At 35.8% G+C, this 21,453-nt stretch overlaps 1 protein-coding gene across 14 annotated transcripts in view; it reads right to left on the reverse strand.

Annotated features, from left to right (window-relative positions):
• The window catches only part of ZMYM1 (zinc finger MYM-type containing 1), a 39,547-nt gene that overhangs the window by 4,232 nt on the left and 13,862 nt on the right, over nt 1–21,453 (reverse strand). For 4 of the 14 annotated variants that reach the window (XM_029230698.1, XM_029230700.1, XM_029230702.1 and 1 more), the window contains 6 exons: nt 15,438–15,612; nt 15,136–15,348; nt 12,258–12,411; nt 11,233–11,370; nt 11,019–11,053; nt 7,298–10,665 (listed from right to left, as the gene is read on the reverse strand). In XM_029230698.1, coding sequence (XP_029086531.1) covers nt 8,359–10,665; nt 11,019–11,053; nt 11,233–11,370; nt 12,258–12,411; nt 15,136–15,348; nt 15,438–15,612 — 3,022 coding nt within the window. In that variant the 3' untranslated portion in view covers nt 7,298–8,358. Of the gene's footprint in view, nt 1–17; nt 577–3,169; nt 5,013–7,297; nt 10,666–11,018; nt 11,054–11,232; nt 11,371–12,257; nt 12,412–15,135; nt 15,349–15,437; nt 15,613–21,453 lie in introns of those variants that run through there. The other 10 variants (XR_003794638.1, XM_029230707.1, XR_003794640.1 and 7 more) reach the window with 9 other exon arrangements.

Raw genomic sequence — 21,453 nt, forward strand, 5'->3', positions numbered from 1 at the left:
AGAGTCTTACCCACTGGACCACCAGGGAAGTCCCTGTACCTACATATTCTTTTTCTTCTGTTATAATGGATGAACTGTCCATATTTCTAGCTGAGGCCAACTTCTCCACCAAAGAGGATGGCAAATAACCACATGGAAATATTCCCAACATCATTACCTTAAGAGAAATGCAAATTAATGGGGGTATATCTATCTATCTATCTATCACCATCTATCATCTTATCTCCAGTGGGATATAACTACACACCTATCAGAATGGCTAAAATAAAAAGTAGTGACATCATCAAATGTTGCAAGGGATGCAGAGAATCTGGATCGCTCATACATTGCGGGTGGAATGTAAAATGGTACAGCCACTTTGGAAAATAGTTTGGCATTTTTTTTGGTTGGTTTCTTTTTTATACCAGCAATTTTTTTTTGTTTTTTTGTTTGTACCAGCAATGGTACTGCTGGGCATTTAGACTAGAAAAATGAAAATTTATGTTTACACAAAAATCATGTATACAAATGTTAATAGCAGCTTTATTTGTAATAGTCTAAAACTGGAAACAATCCAAATGTCCTTCAAAGCGTGAACTGTAAAAAGAAAAAATAGTGAACTGTTAAACAAGTACATCAATAACATTATTCAGGGACAAACAGGAGTGGACTATTTAGACACGTTAACAACTTGGGTAGATTTTAAGGGTATTATGCTGAGTGAAAAAAGCAGTCCCAAAAGGCTATATGCTCTATGATTCCATTCATTCTTGAAAAGACAAAATTATAGAGATGGAGTATAGATTAGTAGTTGCCAATGGTTAGGGATAGAAGGGAGAGAGGAAGGTTGGTGTACTTATAAAAGTATCACAAGGGAGCACTGTGTTGGTGGAATTGTTTCGTATCTTGACTATAGTGGTGATTACATAAATCCATACATGATAAAACTGCAAAAAAGTAAACACAAGTACACGAGTACATGTAAAACTGGTGAATCTGAATAAGATCAGTGGATGGTATCAATGTTTAAATTCCTGTTGTGATACTGTATTATAGTTATGCAAGATGTTACCATAGGGGGAACGATATATGAGATCTTTCTGTATTATTTCTTGCTACTTTATCTAAAAATATCTTAATTTAAAAGTGTTACGTAAGATGGTTGATAGTATCTATGGCTTGTTTCTGATACTTTTGTGGTAGTGCTCCTAATATTTCACCTTTAAGCATGATGTTATACATACTATTGTCTAGGTCTATACATACACATTAATAAATATATTACCAACATTTTATTGTTAACAGAAAAAACCTTTAATTCTAATTTTACCAAGGTTTTAAAAATCAGGCACAAAAGTTAAAGCTTTATCAATGCTTTTATTGTATATATTGATATCATTTTCTTAATTTGATATATTTTGTTGCATTTCATAAATAAATTTCCTAATATTGAAACACCTTTACATTCTTGACATGAACTGCAATGGGTAATAGTGCATCACTTAAAAATTTTTTTATAATAGAAAACTTCACATGTAAAAGCTGAGTAACAGGGACTTCCCTGGTGGCGCAGTGGTTAAGAATCCGCCTGCCAATGAAGGGGACACGGGTTCGAGCCTTGGTCCGGGAAGATCGATCCCACGTGCCGCGTAGTAGCCAAGCCTGTGCGCCACAACTACTGAGCCTGTGCTCTACAGCCTGTGAGCCACAACTACTGAGGCCCGTGCACCAAAACCCCATGCTCTGCAATAAAAGAAGCCACTGCAGGGAGAAGCCCGCTCACCGCAATGAAGAGTAGCCCCCGCTCACCACAATTAGAGAAAGTCCGTGCGCAGCAATGAAGACCCAATGCAGCCAAAAAAAAAAGCTGAGTAACAATACATTGAATCCCTATGTACCTATCACCTAGATTCAACAACTATGAAATCACGGACAATCTTGTTTCATCTTGACCCTCAAGTACTCCCCCTCTCCCGTTATTATTTTGAAGCCCTAGATTTCATGTAATTTCATCCACTAATTCCTGAAGTATTTTTGTCTAAAAGTGACTTTTTATTTATTGGCTGCGTTGGGTCTTCGTTGCTGCACCCGGGCTTTCTCTAGTGTGGCAAGGGGGCTACTCTTCGTTGTGGTGTGTGGGCTTCTCATTGCAGTGGTTTCTCTTTGGTGCAGAGCATGGGCTCTAGGCACGCGGGCTTCAGTAGCTGTGGCACGCAGGCTCAGTAGTTGTGGCTTGTGGGCTCTAGAACGCAGGCTCATTAGTTGTGGTGCACGGGCTTAGTTGCTCCGCGGCATGTGGGATCGTCCTGGACCAGGACTCGAACCTGTGTCCCCTGCATCGGCAGGCAAATTGTTAACCACTGCACCACCAGGGAAGTCCCTAAAAGTGACTTAAAAAAAAACACATAGCCACAACGTCATTACAAATATCCATTGTTCACAGTTGCTTAAAGATCTAAACATGGTTTACACACTGCAATTCATTGACATGACTCCTACTTCTTTAATCTATAGGATGCTCTGCCATCTTATTTTTTCCTTGTAAGTTTTTGTTAAAGTTTTTTGTTTATCCTGTGCAGTCTCCTAGGATTTGGATTTTGCTGGTTAATCCCATTGATGTTGTTTAATATGTTCCTCTGACCCACTGTATTTCCAGTAAACATGCAGCTAGATCTAGGGTCTTGATAAGATTCAAGATCAAATTATTTGGCAAGATTACTTCATAGGTAGTGCTATATCAGTCAAAGTCCAGCCAGGAGACTGGAACCACATGTTATTTGAACTATAGAACTAGAAGGCTAGAGCACTAAGGTATTACAGCAGCAGCAACTGTAGGAAGCTGCTAGGACTGGGAGGAAAAAGAGAAGTTGGAATTATTAATACTTAGAAGCCTGGAAGAAGAGTCCTTAATTCAGACCTCTGAGAAGGATGCATATCTCAGCTGGTGAATATGTCCATTAGAAGTACACAATGTCTGGCTGTATTAGCAGCCATTGATGATCATTGCCTAGATGCATTAATTAAACAAGGTACTATTTTAATTTTATTCGTCATTTAATACTTGCAAAACTTTACCATGCTTTACATCAATGCCTCTCAGTCAATCTGGTTATCTGAACCTTATTCTAATACATTCCTCAGGTAGGGGTCATGGAAACAATGTTCCATGAATTTGCATATTGATGATAGCCTGTGACTCTTACGCTTTAAAGTCCATTTGGTTGGATATAAAATCCTGAGTAAGTTCATATTACTTCATTGTCTTTTGGCATAGAGCGGCATTATGGAAAAGTGTGAACATAATCGGATTTACCTTCCCTATACCTGCTTTTTTTTCTTTTTTGGCATGGACTCTCAAAGGACTTTTTCTTCAAAAAACCCTTTATAAATTTTTTCATTCTTTTTTTAGGCCATTACTCAGCACTGACCATCCTGGGTCAGTGTTCCTAGGTGCAGTGTGTCTTTTCAATACATAAAGTCTTTCTAATTTCAAGCAAGTTCTCTTGAATTCAGTGCATCAGCCAGGGTTCAGTCAGGAAGCAGAAGCCATACTAGTTATCTGAACAGAGAGAATGTAAAAACACATTAAGTATAAAGTTAACTAAGTTACTGAAAGGATAAAGAGAACATCAAGATGTTATGGAGGTAGCAGCTAATATCCTGAGATGAGAGAACAAAGAAAGGAGATAGGAATTTAAATTTAGAGGGGTCTCATGGAGCTGGAAGTTACAGCTCTGAGGAGGGATGATGCTGGTGCTGGTCTCTGAGCTTGGGCCTAAGACCTAGATCCCTGAAGAGGGGCTGTGGGTGTCTCTGACAGAAGGAAGCATGACGATAAGGCTTCTGCAAGTGTAATAGAAACTGCAACCAGATTTAGCTGCTGCTAGGGAAGGAAGTGCTGGATGAAAACAGCATTGCTGGCATAATGCTCACAAGAACCACAAGCAGACATAAAGCTCACAGAAAGTAGACAGGATGGAACAAATCCTTTCCTTCAGACTTGCAGTCTCCCTCTAGTGACTCCTATTGGCAGAGGCTAACATGAATCCTGCTAAAGCAGAAATGATCACCACAAAGCCGAGTTATAGAGGGGTGGGTGCATAGACAATAGCATAATAACTGGCACATAGTTTTTAGTATTTGCTCTTTTCCATTGCTTTGGATTTCTTTGCAGACTCTATTTATATGGATATCAGGTTTTCAATATGTGATATCACTCTTCTCTTGATTTAAAACATTTTCCTTCTTTCCATTCCCACCCTCTACTTCTCTTAGGGATTATCAATTGTTTATTCACTTTTGAGTTCCTTCTAGATTAGTTTTCACTTTTACAGTGACTTTTCTTTTAATTTCTAATGCTTTCCTGAATTCTTGTCATTTATCTTTTTAAACCTTTCTTTTATCCACTCATCTGAGTTTTTCTAATTCTTGTTTATAGTTCTTTTATAGCTTTTATCATTTAATTTCTTTTAGCTTGGTTTGAAACAGATTTTTGTTTTGTAAGGATTTACTGTTCTTTATTCTTATAATTTTGTATATTTCACAATTCTTTTCTGTTGCTAAGTTTTAAGTGAAACGTTTACCTGTACTTTTGAGACAGAATTAACTTTTCCATCTTCAAGGTTCATGAAATACTATTATTTTCACAAAGTGACTAAAATAAATGACCTAGTTCTGAGACCTGCTTCCTTTGCCTCTCTCCCTCACTTCAAACTATACATTGTCTTTCCTTTGACCCTATTGTCCCTGTCCTGCAGAATTTGGTGTATACAGCCAGCAGTTTCTCCTTGAAAGGGTTTTGTTTTGGAATGAAGCTTACACTTGTTAGTTTCAAGAGCTCATAAGGACCTAGATTACTCCAACAAATTTGGAATTTAGCACAGTCCCCTTAACTCACCTGCAAATTGGCATCTCCAGGTCACTTTTTGGCTGCAGTTTTCAAATTGGCCAGCCATGCTTTCCAGTGGAAACCTGTTGATTTGGGAGATCTATTCTCAAGGCCATCAGACGTCCCACTGATTTTCATCCATGACCTTCCATACAGATAAATGGCACTACTCAGGTTTTACAGTTGCTTTTGAGTTTGTCACTATCTAATTTTATTTTGGGATTGTGCGGATACCTTGTCACCAAGACTTGCTATAAATGCCATGCATGGGTTTTTGCTTTTATGAAGGGATTTGGGAGATTAAAAAAATACACTGCTATTTCTGTCATCTTCTATTCTTCAATGTACTTCTGGTAGTTAATTTTTTATTTAGGAATATCTATGATAACAGTTCATATAAAAGGTAGTATAGCACAGTGATTAGAAGCATGAGCTATGGAGTCACACTGCCTGGGTACAAATCCTAGATTCACTGTTTACTAATTATGTGATATTTAACCTCTGTGTCTTAGTTTCTCCCATAAAATAATAGGTTGTGAGAAGTGAAATAACATAAAGCACTGAGAAAAGTACTAGGTTACATAGTAGGTATTCAACAAAGAAAGGTGGTGTTTTTTTTTTTTTTTTGGCCACACTTGCAGGATCTTAGTTCCCCGACCAGGGATTGAACCCAGGCCCCCAGCAGTGGAAGCACTGAATGCTAACCACTGGACCACCAGGGAATTCCCAGGAAGGCTGTTTTAATTACTGTAGTTATCCTTTTTTACTTTTTCAGGTCTAGTTCTTATTTTACTGGCTTTATAGTAGACTATTAAAAAAGTGAAAAAAAAAAGGGAAAAAAACCACCCTACCTCTTGAAATTAACTCTTGCTTCCACAGTAAGATAGAAATCACAAATGTGAATAGCTAGAAAATAATGAAAATGAGAAGAACACATGGTAGGCAAATGTCACTTCAGAGGAAAGTTCATAGTGTTAAGCACTTTCATTACCAAACAGAAAAGAATGAAAATGTAAGCAATAAGCATTGAATACTAAAGATTAACTGCCTTCTATTAAAGTAGAAATCAATGAATTTTTTAAAAAGAGTAAAATGACCATATTAAATGTTGGCAAGGATGTGGAACAACAGACACAGATATTGTGGGTGGGAGTAGAAAAATGGTAGAACTGAGAAGTCTAATTAAAGTGGAATATGCACATAGCCTTGGCCCATCAAGTCCACCTCTAAGTAAGTACCTTAGAACAGACCTTCCCAACTTGTGGGCCAGCAGGGTAAAGCCTCAGGTGGCCACAGCTCTCAAAGCCTCATCTTTTATGCTATGAAGCATACAAATATTCTTTTCTGTATTATCATCTATCTATCTACATGAAGAGTTGGTAAGCAACCTCTTCTAATATCTTTCTTGGATTTCCACATTAGAAAGCCAAGTTTCATTGGAGTCAAGGCCTTATTTATTCTCTGCTGGATATCCAGCAGCTAGAATAGCATCTAGTATATTGTACTTGCTCAATAAATATTTGTTCAATGTGCATACTATATAAAAAAAAGGATCACTGGAATATTATAAAAATGCAAAATCAGACATATAAAATATCCATTTAAATAAAGGATGTCCACCCTAGAGGAGTGGGATAGAGGGTGGGAGGGAGACACAAGAGGGAGGAGATACGGGGATATATGTATATGTATAGCTGATTTACTTTGTTATACAAAAGAAACACACCACTGTAAAGCAATTATACTCCAATAAAGATGTTAAAAAAAAATTTCAGCACACACACAAAATAAATAAATAAATAAAGGATGAACTTGTATACTCATATAATGGAATGGTATTCAGCAATTAGAATAAACAAACTAGAAATCCACATATAAATCTCAAACAACACTGAGTGAAAGAAAGCAAATTGCAGAAAGATAAGCACAATGCAACTTAAAGTTTTATATAAAGTTTACAATCATGTGCAACAAGGCTATGGTATTAAGTACAAAATTATATAAGCATGGAATGATGCACACTAAATAATCATTGCCTCTGCGGAAAAACAGAAATATTATCAGGAAAAGATTTACAAGGGAGCTTTAACCCAATCTATAATATTTTATTTCTGAAATAAAAATCTGGAGCATGGCAAAATGTTAGGATTTAATAGAACTAAATGTTAATTCTTACGTTCTTTTAATTTTATGTTAAAAATCAACCATAATTAAAAAGTAGAGTAGGACTGATAAATAAACCTAAGAATGTGTATGGAAAACAACTAAATAAAATAAATCACTAGTTTTGGCCTAATCAAGAAAGAAAATGTGTATAGAAGATCAATGAAGAAAGCAAGTATAGGTATATAGAAGAAATTAAGAGAATACTTTCTACAACTCTATGCAAATTCATTTGAAAGAAGGACTCAATGAAATAGATGCTCTTTCTAGAAAAATTACAAGTTATAAAAGAAAACCAGCCTCAGATATATCTACCACTAAATTCTTTCAAATCTCTGAGGAACACATTTCCCTTGTTATCTAAACTTTTCTAAAGTGTTAAGACAGAAAGAGTTCTTTCTTTCAGAATTATTTGAAAATTAGTCATATTTTCATAAAGTAGATTAGGAATTCCTATTGTGTCACCCAGCTAAGTCAACCAAAACCACAGCAATATTTAGAGTTTTAATGTTTAATATATGAGGTTTCACAGAAAAGGAAATACAAATGGCTCAAGCAGATATGCAACCTTATTTTTAAGTGAAAATAAAAAATTCTATTGAGATTTAATCTCCACAGAGATTAACATATCATTATTCAACTAACAGACTGGCAAAGATCAAAATGTTTGTTAATACTTTATAAAGATTTGAGGAAATAGGAACTCTCACACGTTGGTGGGAGTATAAAACGATACAATCCTTACAGAAAGCAATTTGCCAGTATCTATGAAAAATAAAAATGTACAAATCTTCTGACCTAATAACTTGAGTTTAAAATTTTATCTCACAGCAACTCACTAATGTGCAACATGACCTATGTACACGGTTATTAAATGCAGCATTATTTGCAAGAGTAAGAGACTGGAAAGAAAATGTTTGTCAGTAGGGACTGCTCCAATATATTATGGTACATCCATACAATTAAATCTTACGCAGTTATTAAAAAAAGAATCAAGAAACTCTATGTACTGATATGGGACAATCTCAAAAAATCATGTTAAGTGAAAACGGCAAGCTGAAGAACAATGTGCACTGCACAGTACATTTATGATTAAGTATCTCCAGAAGGATATTTAAAAAACAGTTAATACTTCTGGGAGGGGAAACTGGGTACTAAAAAAGGGAAGGAGACTTTTCACTGTATATCATTCTGTGTCATGAATTTTGAACCAAGTGAATGTTACATGTTCTGATGAAAAAACTTTCTTAAAAGACAAAAATTTGAAATAAAAACTGATAGCCAACAGAAATACAAAATTCTTTCAGGTAAATTCAAGTTAGCAAGTTTTATATTTCTTTCACCTGTAGGATAAACTTTTCCACAGTTCCATTGAGTCTTTCAGGTTCCATCAGTTTATTTACCAATTCCTGCTCAACAGCCATTAGGGCTAAGCCACTAAGCTTTTCTTGTCCCCTGGTATGACATAAATATGTTTTAAGACGAGACAGTGTAGAAAATGAATTTTCAACACTTGCTGAAGTAACTGGCCAAGACAAAGCAATATATAATAGCACTGATATGCAAGGAATATTATTGTGAAGACCATGCTGAATAAACAGATGGCCAAGACTGCTGAAGCTGATGCAATCATAATCTAGGACAAAGTTGAGCTTTGCATATTGCCGATAAAATCTAAGTTCTGGGATGATGTCTGCATCAAGTTTATAAAATTCTTGGACATCTTTAGCTGTTGCTTCATTTAACGGTTCATTCCATTTAAGTAACAGTTCTGAAATCTGCTTCATTTTACAATAATCAAACTCTGAAAAACACAATTTTAAATTTTGTAATATAGTATCCAAGCCTTGGTAATAAATATTAATTTTATATTGTTCTTCTGTTGAGGTAGGAAAAAACATACTGTCTGAATTGCTAGGATCTATTGTTTTCTGAATTTTTCTTCTTTTCTGAAATGAAGGCCTTTCAACTTCAAAACCTTTACAGGTTATTTTTTGACATACTTCCTCTGCTCCATCCCAGATAGTTTTGAAATAAGTATCATTTCTTTCAGATGATAAACATTCCAAAATTGCTTCTATTTTTGAAGACAAAGAAAAAATGTCTATGGTTTCACTTTGAAGCTCTTTGGAAAGAATTCCTGTAACACTTAGTACTCGATAAAGAAATTTCAAACAAAAGATAAATTCAAATTTGGAAACCAATGCCAACAAATCACTCAATTCATCAGCTAAACTTGTGTTTGAAGAATGGCTTGATAGAACTTCCAGTGTTTCAATAACCTCTGGAAGACCCTCAATCACAGATAGTAACGTACGATCATGGACTGTCCAACATGATTGTGATGTATGTTTTTTGCATGTTTTGTTTTGACTTAGCTTATAAATGTTTTGAAAATTTACAGACATTTCCCCATGAATAGTGTTGAACAAAGAACTGAGAGTATTTAGAGCACTTCGGAGCTCTTTTACTTCTTTGCAAAACCTAATCACCGCTAAATCCAAAAAATGTGCATAACAATGCAGGTATAAAGCTCTTGGCTCTTCCTTCTTGAATTCTGCTGCAATTTTATTAAATTTTCCCCTCCAGTTACTGGTGCTATCATAGGCCTGGCCTCGTATTTTATCCAAATCAACTCCAATTTGCTGCAGGTAAGTTTTAATACTCCTGTGTAAGTTGGTCCCAGTCATCTCCTCAACATCTATGAAACCCAAAAATCTTTCTTTAATTAATATAGCCTTTGATGTTTTCTGTGGGTATCTTACACAAATTGAGAATTGCCCTTTAGTGGTATTATCAGTTGTTTCATCACATATTATTGAAAAAGCTGAGGAGACATTGATCTCATTTACAATATCTTGTAACATTTCAGTCTTTATTATTTCAATAATATCATTTTGAATTTGTGTACTATTGTAGAAGTCAACTTGTGAATTCGTAAGTCGAAATATTTCTTCTCCTTTATCTTTTGCTCGGATTTCTAACAATTCTAAAAAATTGCCTTTATTCACAGATGAAACAGACTGGTCATTTCCTCTTAAGAGTAAACACTGCTTTCCAAGAAATAAAATATTTTCAATTATAAGCTTTAGGTACTTTTTATTTCCCTCAATCTGTTTTGAATGATTAGATAAACTGTCATTAACGGCTTCATCACAAAACTGGTATTCCCTCCAAAATTGCAATGACTTTGAATGCATTTCACTTTTTTCATGCTTTCTGAATTTTTCCAGAGTTTTTTTCCAATTGGAAATTCCTTGGGCTGCAAATGACTCTCCTCCATAGCTAAATTTTTTTTGGCAGAACAACTGACACGAATAACAGAATATCACATCCTTTTTAATACTGTTTTCTAATTGCTGAAAATTTGAACACCAAGATTTTTTAATACTTCGTGATTTACCTTTAACTTTTTGTACTTTGGATGTAAATTTTGGGTGACGTAGTCCATCTCTTATTTTCATGGATTTCATACTGTTTGTAGCATCTTGGTTTGACACATGATCTTTTTGTACTTCTATACTGGAGCCAGTTGTATGCTGACTGAGTACTGATGAAGATGGTGCAAGGCTTGGCTGTTCCACATTACTATTAGCAACACCATTACTTGATTCACTGGGTGAAGTCTTAGAAATCTTGGGAGAAAATGACAAAATAACATTTCTTTGAACAGTTTTCAAATAATCAATTAAAATATCGAACATATCCATTCTAATAACAAAAAAATCAATGGGTGAGTAACAGTATGAGCTCCACTAGGGGGAAACATTAACAATTATTTATAACTTAGTATTCTTATTAATAATTTCAAGTCAAACTTGAGATTTGGGAAACTGAACGTGAATAACAAAAGGTGTTTATTGCTCTACATTTTTGAGCTCTATGATCAAATCAGGAATGAATATGCTCAAATACACACATGCACAATATGTTTAAAAAAGAAAGATTAAAAAAGACAGTAATAAAAACAATTAAGAATAAAACTTACATCCTCAACATTTGCTGTTACTGAAGAAACTGTACCTGTTAAAATAAAGCATAAATTCTAGATCTTATACCATAATCTATAAAATAGCATCATTAACTATATAATTGCTTATTTCATATTAGGCAACCAAAAGAAAACTTAAAGACAGATTCTATATTCTAATCAAGCATGGCAAAACAGTGTATATGTCAAAGAACGTCACATCAATTTTTACCTTGTAATACATCAGAGTTCATGACGGGCAGGGCTTCATGAGTATCTGCCAATGACACTATATTGCTTATAACTGGAGTTGTATCTTTCTTCGGAGAAAGGAGATCTGTTGAAGCATCATGCACCATGGAAACATTTACTGATAAAAATTAAAAGATATCTAATAAACCAGGCAGAATCAATCAATCAGAAAGCACTGTTTAATTGCAAGTGTTTCAACGAATAACGCAAATATCTATCAATAATTGCTTTAAGTATTAGTGGGTACTGTAGTAATTTTTATCAGGGCTTAAGAATATCCAGGTTCTTTAGGATAAGATTAATATCAACATTAAACAGATAATTTACATTTCCCATCATTTTATATCTTTTACCTTTGCACGCAGTTTATCAGTCCTTTTATACTATTTGCTTGAACTGTCAAGCAAATCTTTACTGTGAAATTAATTACCCATGAAGAACACTGCTAGAGAATCTCCTAATGGGTATCATTTCTAACCATTCCAGGATTCATAAACTCAATATGAATGGAGCTGAGTTGGTGTCTAAGCTAGTATTAAAGAGCTTTCTATAATAAGCCAGTCTGCATGATGCACAAGCCCCAGGGGAATCATTCATTCCACCGTCTATGAAATTAGCACCACTGGTCCTATATGAGGCTCTTTGATAGAATACACAGTTGGCTCTGGATTCTCTGCCCCTTTCTATTAGTGAACATCAAAGTATTTCCGACTAGCTCTACTCCATGTGAAAAATGTAATAGCCTTGTTTTTACAAAGCAGGGCTAACTAGAAGATTCTATATTCTAATATGACAATCTTTACAAATAAATATTAAATCTCTGGTGATGAAGTAGCCTTCCTTTTATGCAAAAATACTGGAAACTGTTCTTTGAAACAAGTTTTAGATTGTTTTGACTTTTAAGTCAGTTTAATTTAGAAATGAATCAAGGTTATAAATTAAAGGAAAGCAGTAATATTCTTCAACAGTTACTAAATCTCTGGTAACTGCTAAAAAAAATAGTACCTGTAGAAGATTCCATCTTAGCTTTACTGTAAGCAGAGAAACAATGAACAGAGCAGAAAAGCTCTGTCTTCCCCGAGTCATTGGTAGTCTCAATCATTTCGTCTGAGGGTTTCAATGATTTGCAAAGAACAGATGTAAGTGTTCTGGCTGGTTTCTGTTAGAGAGTAAAATAATATTCATATTCCTGGTATATGACATATGCTCACAACCATTGCTTAGTTGAAACATTATAATAACAATGAAGTCGTATTTTTGCACTTTCTTAAAAACAGAAAAAAGGCACTTATAGATTGTAATGACTAAAATGAAGGAAACTGATCAATCTATTAGGTAACTGTTTGTATTATTTGTCAGGTATATTAATAGCTATAACAATACATATGCAAGCAATGAAGAAAGTGGTCATAAAAGATGTTCATCATCCCAGGCAACTAAAGCCAACTGGACAAATCAACAAAAGTCTTATAATTACAGGTCTGTCTTTAATGCCAACTTGGGCATCAACTAAGGAAAGCCTTTTACTGGTGCTAAGGAGGAGCCAAAAAAGGGTGCCTAACACACATTACAAGATGCTGTGGGAAACACTGTTTTGCTAGCCTAGCTTCATGGTGAAAATTCAAGCACGTTGTAAGAAAGCAGCACACAAGCGGTAAGAGGTACAGAACATAGTGCATTCTGTAAGCAGTAAGGTTGCAAAGGAAAAGGATAGAAAACGGGGAGGTTCACCACCTACTCTTTCGGGTGAAACAGGAGCCATCATTCCTGGACTTAATACTAAGTTAACACTAACGACAATGATGAAATGGAACAGCTTTTAGCGGTACACAAAGTGCAAAGACAAATGAAAATACATTACACAGATTTTCTTTTTCTGGGAAAGAATGGGATATTGGCAAAGGAACAATGAAACAAAAAGTAGAGTGTAATTTTGAAAATTACTATTTTTGTCCCTTATTAGTAGGAATTTTCATATTTTACGAAATATAACAACTCACCAATGTTTACATTTACCAACAATAGTGGTATAATTTATAACTAATTTATTACTCATGTGGGAAAGCTAATACTTAACTAATGTACTCTAGTAAGAAGATATATGGCCAGGGACTTTCCTCCTGGTAGCACAGTGGTTGAGAAGATTCACAAAACATTAATATCTATCAATATTTAAAGTATCCCTGTATATTGACCCAGAAATTTATACTTTTAAGAATTTTGGGGGCTTCCCTGGTGGTGCAGTGGTTAAGAATCCGCCTGCCAATGCAGGGGACACAGTTTGAGTCCTGGTCTGGGAAGATCCCACATGCTGCAGAGCAACTAAGCCCATGCGCCACAACTACTGAGCCTGCGTGCCACACCTACTGAAGCCCACGTGCCTAGAGCCCATGCTCTGCAACAAGAGAAGCCACCGCAATGAGAAGCCCGCACACCACAACGTGCAGTGAGTAGCCCCCGCTCACTGTAACTAGAGAAAGCCCACACGTGGCAGTGAAGACCCAACGCAGCAATAAATAAATAAATAAGTTAATTTTTAAAAAGATGTGGCCAAAATAATTACAATTATACCAATCAACTTTTTAAAATAAAAAGCCACCCCATTTTTGCATTTTTGGATTCATAAGTTTGAGTGCTTTACTAATTTTTTTTTTTTTTTGGCCACGCTGTGCGGCTTGCAGGATCCTAGTTCCCTGACCAGGGATTGAACCCAGGCCCTTGTCAGTAAAAGCGCAGAGTCCCAACCACTGGACCGCCGGGGAATCTAATTCTTGATTACAGTTCACTAACAATATGGATTTTCTACATTATCACAATCACACAACATCTTAAATGCAGCAGGGCATAGTGTTAGGTGGTGCTTCTTAACTCATCGAGCCAAATAAGCCGTGCCCCATCACATATGCTGAATAACTGAGTACTCAAATACAGGCTCTTAAAAACAGGAGAAGGTCTATTTATTGAGTGTGAGGGGTAAAGAAAGAAAAGAAGGAATGGCATTAACTGCTTTCAGACAAAGGGTCTATGCTCTCTGTTCTCCCATTTCTGGTCCCAAGGCAGGGTACTCTCATGGTGTGGGCATTCTGTCATAGAAAAGCTGTGGCTCACAAATGACCTATTTGAACTGTGGCTTGTTAAGACTCCCATCTTCAGTTGCTTGTTTTTAAGGAAGAATTTATAGGGATACAATTGGGTCTCAAAGCGTCACCTGAACGAGCAAGACATGGGACAGTCCACCTCATGTAAGGGGCTCAGACCACTATTGTGTTCAGCTCACTTAGTCCTGCAAAGCAGGGCCAGCTTCTCTGCTCTCAGAGCCACCCATCCAAGGCTCTCCTATCAGAAATAGGGGATTATTTCTCATTGGTTTATTGCCTACTAGGACTCCTGATTCAGAAAAAAGCATGCGACATTCTTGATTTATCTTAACCTTGCTTAGGTGTAAGAAATACATGGAATTAAAAATAAAAAACATTTCTGTGGTTGAGTCCTACTGACCAATAGACTATTGTTATGCTTGCTATCTAACTTATAAATAAGCTTCCCTCTGATTGCCTTTTCTTCAAGACAAGATCATCACCCTGAGATTCTTTAGGAAAATCTCCATGCAGCATTTATCATGAATTGTTATGTGAAAAACAACTGTCAGAAGTCTTTTTTTTTTTTTTTTTTGTCAGAAGTCTTTTATATCATCTCCTTCATCATCTTACCAACGAAAAATATTCCCAATGGTACTAAAATCTATACCGCCAGTTTCCTAAAGTGGAAACATTCACAAGCCAACTAATGGAAGGAATTCAACCTTCCATTTTTCATTTGAGTCTTATGCAATCAAATTCAAATGGAGTGGTCCTCACTTTATGCAATAGATCTTTATTCATACCTGCTTATATGCTGTAATACGCTTTGAACTATTAAAGTAATGAGACTGTGCTTCCATGTGAAGTATATGGAACAGACTAGAGCTAGTGGAACAGTAAGCTCCACAGTTCTCACAACAGTTCATGATGAGGTTGTTAGCAGAGTGAAACTTTGAAAAACAGGCATTACTGCAAAGACTACGTTTCATGTTCTGGTATTTTACTTCATACTGAATCTAGGATTTAAAAAAAAGACTTAGTAAAAACTCTGATATTTAAGCAGAATAATCAGAGTCCCTCAAGGTTAAGAAATACTGCAACTTACAACAGTAGTCTTCTGACACATGCTGCACTTGGCTGGAATGCTGTTAGTACATATGGTATCAAATGGTTTTCTTTTTTCTTCATATGATGAAAGACAAGATTGGCTGCAAAAAGTTTTGCTAGTGGTAGTATCTTCCAGCTGCATACTGATCACATCCTTTAGATTTACAATGTCTCTAAAAATAAATAACAAGGGCACCATTAAACTCTTTTACCACAAATATTTCTTTCTTTTCATAAGCGAAATCACTCCCTTAAATAACCCTCTCCCCTGTTGTTTCATTTACCTGAAGAACTGTGAAATAGTAGGAACATCAGCCTTGAAATAAGAAAACCTGAATTTGGTATCTAGTTCTATCACTTACATTAAGTAACAGTGATTAAGTCATTTATATTCCCTACATGTTAATTTCTTCATCTATAACGTTAAGGATCATAAACACATCTGATAGCACAGTTTGAGGATTACCTTTCCTGTATTAGTTGGTGCTAGTGATTATAGAGTGATGATGAGAAATCACATATTCATACCTGACAAACTTTGGAATCTACAAGACAGAGGATTTAGAAGTTTGATCTACAAATTCCTGGGGATTCTCCAGATACTTTCAGGAGGTCCACAGGATCAAAACTATTTTCATAATATTAACATGTTATTTGCCTTTTTCACTGTGTTGACATTTGAACGGATGGTGCAAAAGCAACGGTGGGCCCCTGCAATTCCACTCTTAGGTATATACGCCAAAGAACTGAAAAAAAGTACTCAAAAAAGTACATATACACAAGGGTTCCTAACAGTTACAACAGATAGCAACAGCCTAAATGTTCATCAACAAATGAATGGATAAACAAATTGTGGTATATTATTCGGCTATATAAAAAAAGAATGAAGTACTGATACACATGCCACAACATGAATGAATCTTGAAAACACTATGCTAAGGGAAAGAAGCCAGACATAAAAGGTCACAAGTTGTGATTCCGTTTATATAAAATATTCATAATAGATAAATCCATAGATAGAATGCAGATTGGTGGTTGCCAGGGGTTGAGGGGAGTGAAGATAGGGGAATGGGGAGAAACTCCTTAACAGATAAGGCATTTTACTTTGGGATGATAGAAATGTTTTGGAACTAGGTAGAGGTGGTAGTTGTACAATACTGTGAATGTACTAAAAGGTACTGAAATGGTTTTTGTTATATGAATTTCACCTCAATAAATTGGGAGGAAAAAAAAAAGCGATGGTGGGTAAAACTGCCAGAGCCTTATTTAGCATAAATCAAGGCAGTGGCGCCAAAAGGTACCAGTATTCGCACTATTCACAACCATGAATTTGTTGTAAGTTATTTACTTTATTAAAACTCAATCCTTCAGTACATCTTTTTAATATTCTGTGAGATGAAATGGGACGTAGGCATAAATTATTTCTCCTGCACACCAAAGTATGATGGTTGTTTCAAGGAAAATCTCATGTAGGAATGTTAAGAGTTAAAACCTGAGTTAGGGGACCTCCCTGGTGGCATAGTGGTTAAGAATCTGACTGCCAAAGTAGGGGACATGGGTTCGAGCCCTGGTCCGGGAAGATCACACATGCCGCGGAGCAACTAAGTCTGTGCGCCACAACTACTGAGCCTGTGCTCTAGAACCCACATGCCACAGCTACTGAAGCCCAAGTGCCTAGAGCCCATGCTCCGCAACAAGAGAAGCCACCGCAAAGAGAAGCCCCCGAGTAGACCCTGCTCACCACAACTAGAGAAAGCCCACGCGCAGCAACAAAGACCCAACGCAGCCATAAACAAACAAACAAATAAATAACTGAGCTACTTTTTTCATGGAAGCTACCTATTTATTTCAAAGAATGACTATCAGGGAAACTATTAACCAGAAGTAGGTATCTGGCAGATATTTTCTCAAAAATGAATAAAGTAAGACTGTTACCTCAAGGAAAACAACTGGCAGTAGTTACTGCCGATGATAAAATATGAGCTTTCACTGAAAATTAGAATTTTGGAAAACCTCCAGCTTGATAGCTTCCTAATATGTAGACTTTCTTAGTGAGATTAGTGATTTCTTTTAAAATGTGATTTTTAAAATATTGCATAATGAAACACGACAACATTTAGATCTGCATACCTCAGGGAATCAATATTTTCCAAATGATGATAGCATGAAGCAAAAATCAGTTGTGGGTAGAAGAACAATTCAAAGTACAAATAGACCAATACATTTTTTTTTTTTTTTTTTTTTGCGGTACGCGGGCCTCTCACTTTTGTGGCCTCTCCCGTTGCGGAGCACAGCTTCTGGACGCGCAGGCTCAGCGGCCATGGCTCACGGGCCTAGCTGCTCCGTGGCATGTGGGATCTTCCCAGACCGGGGCACAAACCCGTGTCCCCTGCATCGGCAGGCGGACTCTCAAACATTGCGCCACCAGGGAAGCCCTAGACCAATAAATTTTAACGTGACAGTACAAAAAATTCATTGATATGGCTTCAGATTCCACATTAACTAACCTTTAAGAAACTGTAGTATCCTTTAAGAAAATTGTAGTATCAAAGAACTTCCACAATTATATGAAATGCTATTAAAACACTCCTCCCTTTTCCAAATACTTATTTGTAAGGTCAGCTTTTCTTCAGACTTCAACCAAAACAACATTTTATAACCAAGTGAATGCAGAAGCAGATATGAGAACCCGGCCAGACAGTAAAGCAGTTTGCAAAACTAATAAAACAGTGCTCACTAAATTTTTCTTAAAATTTCTCCTAAATTTTAAAAAACGCTATTATTCAAAAAAAAAAATTAGGTCAACATGCAGAGTTTATTACTTTTAAATGAGTTAATAGTTAAAAATTCCTCAGTTTTAATTTCTAACACAATATATGTATAGGTAGATGTAAGCTACATAAACTAAAGCTCTTCGGGTCTTCAAAAATTTTTAAGATTGTAAAGGGGTCCAGAAACCAGAAAATGTGAGAACTGCTACTACAGGAAATACCAAGATATCTGGCTACCTAGATCCCTCAGAATATCAATCTTTCAGGATAATAGTTTTCCAGATGAAATACTCCTGAAATCAACACTATTTTAAACCTCAATATTTACAAATTTTTAGTGTACAAATCTTCCTTGACTTACATTGGGGTTATGTCCAGATAAACCCATCTTAAATTGAAAATATCATAAGTCAAAGGCGCATTTAATACACCTAACCTACAGAACACCATAGCTTAGCCTAGTCTACCTTAAAGGTGCTCAGAACACTTACCTTAGCTTACACTTGGGTAAAATCATCTAGCACAAAGCCTATTTTATAATAAAGTGATGAACATATCATGTGGTTTATTGAATATGGTACTGAACATGAAAAACAGAATGGTTGTACAGAATGATTTTAAGTGTATGGGTTGTTTACCCTTGTGATCACGTGGCTGACTGGGAGGTGGGGCTCACTGCCGCTGCCTGGCATCATGAGAGTATCATACTGCATACTATCATACTAGCCCAGCAAAAGAACAAAATTCAAAATTCGAAGTAGGTTTCTACTGAATGTGTATCACTTTAGCACCGCTGTAAAGTCGAAAAATCATTATGTAGAACAATTGTAAGTTAGGGACTATCTGTACTATAATCTTTCTGCCTCCTTAAACAGCACCAAAATTACAGGTTAATTTTCATTATCACAACACCAGTCATTTTACTGGCTTAAGATGTAGCTCTACATGCAGTATCTGAGTTGTGACAATTTTTTTTCTAGGATTCACTGTGTGCCAAGCAGTGTTTAGGCCTTGGGGACATAAAAATGAGTATAATCTGGTCCCTAATGTCAAGAGGTTCATAGTCTAACTGTAGCATTATCAATTCTTTAATAACGTTAATTTTACAATCAATGTTTTGGGAGTTATGAACACTATGGAAACACAGACCATGGAACAATTATCTGGGTGGCTGGGGGGAATAAGAGGAAGGAATGGTATGGGAATAGACAAAGGGTACAGATATTTGAGGCAGACCTTTAAGATAGTAAGAAATTAGCCAGATGGGAAGGAAGGCAGAAGAAACAGCACTGGCAGAAGCACTGAAGTCTGAAAATGCTTATTGGCTTTTACTGCTATTAGCATATTAGATTGCTAGCTTCTAATCTACTAAGGCCTTATTTAAAGAAAAAAAAAATCAAAAATGAATTTTGTTAAAAGTGCCTAAAATTAGCTTAACCAAAGGCTGAGCATAAGTCTGAACAACTTTCCTACAAATAAGTGTTACATCATTAGTGCATAGGCCTATTTTAAACTCCACTAATTTCTTTCAGGACCTCTGGTTAGCTTCAATTGGGATACAGAAGTACAGAAATACACCTAAATACATAGCTCTCAAAAGAACAGTCTTATCTTTCTAACATGACTTAAAATGTCATTTTCAAAGTTATCTTTCATTTGGTTCATGAAACATAATAAAAACTACATTGACTCTAACACAACATTGTAAATCAACTATACTTCAATTTAAAAAAAAACCTATAGCGACTCAGAACAGATTTAAAATCACTGCTATTAAAAAAAAACCTCATCAAAAACCTCAACTGATAATTAGCTAAAATCTTGAGAACTACATAACTAATACAAGAGGCTAATGAATGTACAGTAAAAAGTTCTGAAAACAGTAAAGGTTACTCTGAACAATGGACAGCCTCTCGCAGCCTACGCATCACTGTACCACATTTCCACCAACCTATAAAATAGTATTTTCTATCAAAACATTTTTATTCCAAAGGAAGTAAAGCTTATTTCATGTTTTGTTCATATTGGATTTCTTTGCCTTAGAGAACAACTTACACACTAAATCTTTCCTGCTTCAGCCTTTTCAATCTGTCATCTGTCTGGGAGCTCCGCTGAAGATGTATAATGGGTAAACTCCAAACACAGCAACATGATACTTTAACTTCTCAGAGCCTCAGTTTCCTCAAAACCAAAAGAAAATATTTGGACTGGATGATCTCTAAGGTCCCTTCCAGTTTTATGACTCTGCAGAGAAAGAAAGCATGCTGAAGAGAGTGCCATACAGCGCACAGCAAAAAAGAAAAAGGACAAAGTATAGTGTTAAAGGGTTTACAAAGCACAAAAGAAAGGTAAGTAGAGTTCTGGGGAGGAAGACTTGAAGCAAAGGTTAACTCCTGAAGCAGCAGCCAAATGAGGAGCTGAAGCAACCAGTATAAAGGGTATGTGAGTTTGTTAAGAGAATAATAGTGACAGCCAACATTTACTGGGTTCTTATTACATGCAAATATTATTCTGATCACTTAAATATATTATTTAATGATCAAAATTCTTACGTACATTTAACAAAATAGATGGGAATACTAAAAAAGAAGTTCTCAATGCTTTTCGAACTTTAGCACGTATATGAATCATTTGGGGATAAATGTAGTTCTGATTCAATAGGCCTGGGTGACACCTGAGATTCTGCATTTTTAACAAGCTCCCAAATGATGATGCTGTATAGTTGCTCAGGGATCACATAGAGTAGCAAAATGTAAATTGAGGAAGCAAGATTCAAATTGTGGCAATCTGATTCCAAAACAAGATATTATCTGAAAGGAATTTATATTTACTGGCAAAATTGGTAGCCTATGCGTTTTCTTGTTCTGAAACAAAGACATTTAAACTTAACACTAGCATTTAATGAGTGCTAACAAACCAGAATTATAATACTATGGGACTCTCAAAGCACTGATCCTTTAGACATCTTAGTGTAGTGTTCAAAGTTCTGGACATTATGAAATCACTACTACTTCCCTTCTTCTCATCTAAATTGCTTTACATATGTAAAAACGTTAGCAAAAAAGACCCCAATAATAGTTCACAGAAAACGTAAAAAGATTACATACATACATCTATGTTTACCTAAGGCTATTCAATTTTCAAAACAATTAAACTACTTCACTTGCCATTACAAGAGAAACATTAAATAACTTTACACCTTGGAAGGTCAAAAAAATAACTGTTATATGATTAAATTTTTAG

This window comes from Monodon monoceros, unplaced genomic scaffold (genome assembly GCF_005190385.1).
Source record: "Monodon monoceros isolate NGI ecotype Baffin Bay Population unplaced genomic scaffold, NGI_Narwhal_1 Super_Scaffold_18, whole genome shotgun sequence".
Taxonomy (NCBI): Eukaryota; Metazoa; Chordata; class Mammalia; order Artiodactyla; family Monodontidae; genus Monodon; species Monodon monoceros.